Source organism: Sorex araneus, chromosome 1, assembly GCF_027595985.1.
Source record: "Sorex araneus isolate mSorAra2 chromosome 1, mSorAra2.pri, whole genome shotgun sequence".
Classification (NCBI taxonomy): Eukaryota; Metazoa; Chordata; class Mammalia; order Eulipotyphla; family Soricidae; genus Sorex; species Sorex araneus.
This window is the reverse complement of record NC_073302.1, coordinates 300,541,295-300,547,565: the sequence shown is the minus strand read 5'-3', so window position 1 is coordinate 300,547,565 and position 6,271 is coordinate 300,541,295. Positions and strand designations below refer to the sequence as shown.

Genomic DNA, 6,271 nt, shown 5'->3' with positions numbered 1-6,271 from the left:
GTGGGCTGCGCATATCTCCCCAGAGCCCCTACTTTCAGTCCATCTTTTTTCTTGCCATTCATCACTTCTCTCCCACCGGCCACCTCACACCTCTGGTGTCCGCCTTCCCTGCCTGAGAAGTGTCACCGAGTGTCACCAGCACAAGCCACCCTGTCCCTGTCCCCTCCCAAAGCTCATGCACGTCCTTGTCTCAGCAGTAGCCTGGGGGCAGCAGGCCAGGGTGCCTTGACCCCGCCCTGCCCACACTCCCGGGTCTCGGGGTGAGCTGGGCAGGCAGGGTGAGCACCAGGATCGGGAGGGGTGATGGGGGCAGCCTGGGAATACATAGCTGCCTTAGCAATGTCCACCTGGGAGCCCCGTGTTCTGACCGTGCGGCCCTTTGTGATGTCACTGGCGAGGGGGGCTCCAGAGGTCGGCTGGTCCCTGATGCCCAGGCCCCTGCCACTTCCTGTCTCAGTGACGGCCTCATGCTCCTGGGGTTCACGCTGCTGCTCACACTCCAAGCCCGGGCCACACGCTCCAGGACGTCCACCTCAGCAGACACAGGTCCTGCTGCCCACGGGACACCCGGGCCAGGTGAGCCCAGCCGCTGGCCACGTGACCATGAGCAGACCGGCTCGGCCTTCCAAGGACTTCATGGGTTCCTCCTCCCTCTCCAAGCAGCTCTTGTCTCCTGTCCCCGGGCTGGTCAGAGCTGGGATCTGAGACGGGCAGTGAGTTCCAGAGTGAATGACGCATGGCCGGTGAAGGGAGGAAAGGCCCACAGGCCAAGCCTGCCAGCCCTCTGATCCAGAGGGTGGACACCTGGAGCAGTGGGAGGGAGTCTGTATAATGGGCAGGGACAACCTTGCAGATACTGAGTTGGACACACCGTGTCCACATGCATGCCCTGGGCCCAGGCCGGGCTGTCTGTTCCCATGGGCACAGCGCCCATTAGCTAAGGTGGAAAAGGTGTGCAGGTGACCCTGGCGGTAGAGGATGGTGGAACTGGGAATCAGGGAGGCTGAAGGTGTGTCTCGGCTCACCCAGCAGGAGCTGGGGCTGCATCTCCCTGATGAGTGAGAGACGGGGTGGCTCGCAATTCCCCACCGCTGGACCTGCTCTTAGCCTGTGGCCAGGCTCTGGCCCTCCAAATGTGACGGCATGCCTGAGTGGAAGGTTCCAGAGGCCAGGCCTGGGAGGCGGTCCAGATGCATCCCACGGGCAGGACAGTGGGGAGCGGCAGGTGCCCACAAGGGGGCAGGGTGCGGCTCACCAGGGGATGGGACACGGCTCCGGCTCCCCGCGCGACTGACCCAGTGCCCGCCCTGGCCCTCAGCAGAGCCGTGCGGGGCGCGCCCGGACTTCCACCGCTGGGCTCAGCATTCCAGAATCATCCAGGGCTCCCAGGCGGCCGTGGGAGAGTTCCCGTGGCAGGTGAGCATCCAGGGCCAGCACGAGCATCTCTGCGGTGGCGCCATCCTGGATGAGCGCTGGGTCCTCACGGCTGCCCACTGCGTGGTCACAGGCGCCATCACGTGAGTGCCGAGACCTCACCCCCATCAGCAAGGCCCCACCTCCTGAGGGACACGCCCCTCAGCGAGGCCCCGCCCCTTGTGGATGGGCCCGCTCCATCCACAAGGCCCCATCCCGGCTGGCTATGCCCCTCCACAAGGCCACGCCCCCAGAGGGCCCCTCCCCTCGGCGAGGCTCCGCCCCTCCTTGAGTCCCCGCCCCTCCATGAGGCCGACCACTCGTGAGGCCCCGCCCCTCTGAGGCTCCACCTCCTGTGACTCCTCCCCCCACCCCCCTCCCCACACACCTCTGCCTCTCCCTGCCTGCAGCTCCCCCCCTCCCTAGTCACAGCCACCCATGAGGGAGTGCCTGGGCCAGGACAGCGCGAGCCACCCTGACTCCCACCCTGGGAACTAGAGCCAGCCCCCTTTCCCTGCCCTCCCCAAGGTCGTAGGACCTATTCCTGGGTCACAGTCACCCTCCCAGGACTCCTATGGCTTGGCCAAAACTGGACCCCCCTCCTGGAACCTTGGATTCCTCTAGATGCTGAAGTTCTGGGGTCACCTGGCCCTGCCTTCCATGGGAGAGTGGTGGGGATCTTGGAAAAGAAGCCCTAGAACAGCAGGGCCAGGCGGGAGGGACAGGCCTGGGGTGGGGGGCCACCCAGGGACCCTGCCCAGACGCCTGACGAAGGCACCAGCCCGGAACATGTGTCTGTCAGGATAACCCCGAGCTCAGGCATGGCAGACAGGGGCCCACCATCCTGGCATCGTGGGGGGCCGGCCCACCACACCAGTTCTGCACCCCCTTCTTTACCTTCCAGCCTCTCGACCTTGAGGGGTCCACCCCATCAGAGTGACGTGAGCTCATGAGTCTGGGGGCACTATTAGGTTCTGTCCTTTGTGACTCCCCCCATCCCTTACTCTCTGCCACTAGCCCGGGGGACCTGACCGTGGTGTCTGGGAGCATCGACTTGTCAAGGGGGCCCCGGGAAGTGAGCTCTGTGGCCCGCCTGATCGCCCACCCCGACTTCGACAGACTGACCCTGAACAACGACATCGCCCTGCTGCAGGTCAGCCCCTTGCTGCTGCCCGGACCCCTGCAGAGGCCCATCTGCCTGCCCCCACAGCCCAGCCCGGCTCGCTGGCGCCAGTGCTGGGTGGCCGGCTGGGGGCAGACCAAAGCGGGTAGGTGCCACTCGGCATCCAAGGCCCGGGACCTGGGACCTAGAATCTAGGATCTGGAATCAAGGGCCTTTGACTTGGGATCTGGGATCTGAGACCTGGCATCTGGGGCCGGGGACCTGGGATCTGGGATCTAGGATCTAGGACCAGGGTCCTGGGACCTGGGATCTGGGATCTGGGACCCGGGATCTAGGATCTCAGATCAGGGTCCTGGGATCTGGGACCAGGGATCTGGGACCTGAGATCTGGGACCTGGGACTTGGGCTCTCTCTCCAGGCTGGCTCAGCCCTGCCACCCCCGCGTGCCACCTCCTCCCACAGTGCCCTCCAGCTTGCCCGGGGCCCTGGCTCCGCTCACCACGTGTCTCCTGGCTCTGAGCACGGGTGTGCTGGCTCTTGGGGCACCAGGTGCCTGTGCTGGCCCAGACCCCACTGGCCCTGGACGGGTGCCCGGGCGTTCTTAGAAAAGAATCTGTCGTTACCTGTGACTTGGCCCCAGTGGGAGAAAGCGTGCGGGGGCAGGAAGCGATTAGGAAAGCCGGCTGCACTTCCCAGAGGCAGAACCAGAGAGCCCCAGAGGAGGGGCGGGGGGGGTGTCGGTGCCGGCTGGGCAGGACCTGGGCTTCCAGCGGGTGCGAGCAGTCTGGCGACCCAGGGGCCCTGGGTCTGTCCAGGCACATCTCGGGCTGGAGGTGGAACAGGAGGCACCGGGAGCGAGGTCAGGGCCCCCCAAGACACGGCAGTCTGACAAGCTCTGGGTGGGCGTTCCCCACCCACCCGCCAGGTGCCCAGCCAGCCCCGCCTGGAGCTCCTGGCACCTCTGGGTGCTCACCCACTTCCGGCAGCTCTCAGGGTCAGGGGAGTGCCCGGGCCAGGCTGGGGCATGATGAGTCGGGGCTGCGAGATGGGGAGGGCACCCCAACTTCTGAGAAGCGGGAAGGTGGATCCCAGCTCAAGCGGGGCGGGCGGGCAAGGGGGCGTGCGCTGGGCAGGAAGTGGCTGCTGGCCGGCTCCCAGGACGCTCCCGGCCCTGTGTGCAGACGAGGAGAGCTCCCTGAGCCGGGCCCTGCTGAAGGCGGCCCTGGCGCTGGTGGACTGGAGTGCGTGCCAGCAGCTGCTCCCCGGGCTGACAGAGGGCATGCTGTGTGCCCGCAGCAAGAGCCACACCTCCGACGCCTGCCAGGTACCGGGGCTCCAGCCCAGGGCTGCCCACGCCATGGCCACCTTTTCCCGGGGAGCCCAGAATCAGGGGGGGCCAGGGGAGCCCGGTCCACCCCGGAGAGCAGCTCTCACCGGGAGGGTGGGTTGCACCGTGCTCCGAGTGTCCAGAGTGTCCAGTATTCTCTGGGCACACACGAGCACAAGGGATCCATCCTCCCATTTCGGGCCTGGGCCCGCACAGCATGTAGGTGGCCCCTGCATTGCCTGTGTCCAATCAGGGTCCTTCCCTGGAGCCACACAACATCCCCCGAGCACCACCAGGGCTGATCCCTAAGTACAGAGATGGGACTAAGCCCTCAGCACCCCCAGGTATGTCCCCCCAAACCCAAAGCCAACCAGACAAAAGCCTTAATAATCGGTGCCAGAGTGATAGTACAACAGGGAGGGTGTTTGCCTTTCACACGGCCAACCTGGGTTCGATCCTAGCTTCCCCTGTGATGCCCTGAGCACTGCCAGGAGTAATTCCTGAGTGCAGCACCAGGAGGAACCCCGGAGCATTGCTGGCTATGACCATCCCCCAAAAAAGGCCTTAATAATTCAGATAGTGCAGGGTAAGACACCTGCCTTGCAGTGCCTGACCCTGCTCTGAGCCCAGATACCACTTACAGTTCTCCAAACACCCCCAGGGAGCACTCCTGGGTACAGAACCAGAAGTAATCCCAGAGCACTGCTAGGTGAGCCCCCGAATACCACCCACCCACACACAAATTTTTTTTAATTCAGATCTTTAAAAGTAGCATCCACATTGAACAGAAATCCTCATTGCCCATTGAAAATACTAGAATTTCTTCAAAATCATGATGATAAAGCCCTGAAATGCACAGGTGAGAAGCGGTGGCATTCTTCAGTCGCCCTCTCCGGCCCTTTTGCTACGCCTGGGTGTGGGGGCATCCGTGAGGAGAATGAGGGCACCTTGGGCAAGCCCACAGAGCCAACTGGCGGTTTGAGGAGCCGGCCCTGAGCGAGCCTGTCTCCGTCCCGAGTCTCGGGGCACCCTGCAGCACCGGCTGCCTCTCCCACTGTCAGCTCAGGTGGGAGTCCTTGGCACGGGGCACCCTGTAAATGCCGCCAAGGGAAGGGGCCTTGCACGCAGAGCCATGGGCATCTCCCTGCAGCTGGGAGCTGGCCCCTGGTGTGACTTTCCCTTGAGACCTGAAATTTTTAGAGCAGTTTTAGGTTCGCAGCAAAATCAGGTGGAAGAGGCAATGGTTCTCCCCCCACACACACACACACCCAACACACAACCTGCAGCTCCGCCAGAGGGTACATTGGTCACGCCGGGGAACTGGCCCTGAGAGCCACCTGCTCCCCAGGGCGCCTGTGCCCTGTCCCTTCCAGAAATGGGGCGCCCCCGTCTCTGTGTCCCCGAGAGTGGGGGAGAGCAGAAAGCAAGGTGGGCCACTCGCTCTGAGGCACCCCACGGTTTCAAGCAGAATGTTCCAGACCTGGGCCCCTCACTGTCTCCAGACAGCAAGGCTGTGGGGGGTAGCGGCGGATAAGTACAATCAGGTGGGGTCCGCCCACCCACGTGTCCCCTAAGGAACTCAAGGGGTGCCTCCTGGTTCTTCCTGCCCCTGGAGGAGGCCCCCAGGGACCCCAGCCAGGCCCCTTGCCAGCCAGTTCCCTCAGCCCCCCAAGACGCTCAGGGGGTCTCTTTCCTCGCTGCCTCTACCCCAGCCCCCAAGTGTCCAGTGGGCTGTCCCCTATCCTTGCATTTTTCACCGGTGTCTGTCAGGTGTCCCTCCCAGGGCCCACACCTCTCCCGGGTGCCTCGGGCTGGCCCCCATTCCGTATTCTCTGCCCACAGGGGGACAGTGGCGGACCCCTCACCTGCCTGGCCCAGGGCGAGCAGACGTGGTACCAGGTGGGCATCACCAGCTGGGGGCAGGGCTGCGGGCAGGGCAAACCGGGGGTCTACACGGCGCTAGAGAAATACGTGCCCTGGATCCTGAACGTGACCGCGCGGGAGGATTGGCCCCTCCGCCAGGAGACGATGCCCCCGAGCTCCGGCCCCCGGCCACCCCGGACCCCCGTCTGCTCCCCGCTGCTGGTGCTGGCCCTGAGCCTGCTGCCCCCCACACTCTTCCCAAGGCTTTTCTAGAGAGAATAAAGCAGATGTTCTTTCACCAGAACAAGACGCAGTGCAGGGCCCTGCCACGCCATCATCCACCTCCCTGCTGTCTGCCCCAGAGCAGGCGGCACGCCCTGCAGATGTGGACTCCTAGGGCCCAAGGCACACGAGCCACATGCACACATGTGCACACATTCCCTGCACACGTGAATGCATGCACACACATTCATGGACACATGCCCTGCAATGCACACTCATGAGCTTCCACACGGACACACACATGCACACACACATGCATAGAT

The 6,271-nt window shown here is 64.1% G+C and overlaps 1 protein-coding gene across 1 annotated transcript; it reads left to right on the top strand.

Moving 5' to 3' along the window:
• Positions 1–467: 467 nt before the first annotated feature.
• PRSS55 (serine protease 55) lies at positions 468–5,999 on the top strand. Its single transcript, XM_012934094.2, has 5 exons — positions 468–576; positions 1,319–1,517; positions 2,431–2,681; positions 3,718–3,860; positions 5,706–5,999. Exons 1-5 carry the CDS (start codon positions 468–470, stop codon positions 5,997–5,999), a joined length of 996 nt encoding a protein of 331 aa, XP_012789548.2.
• Positions 6,000–6,271: the final 272 nt, after the last annotated feature.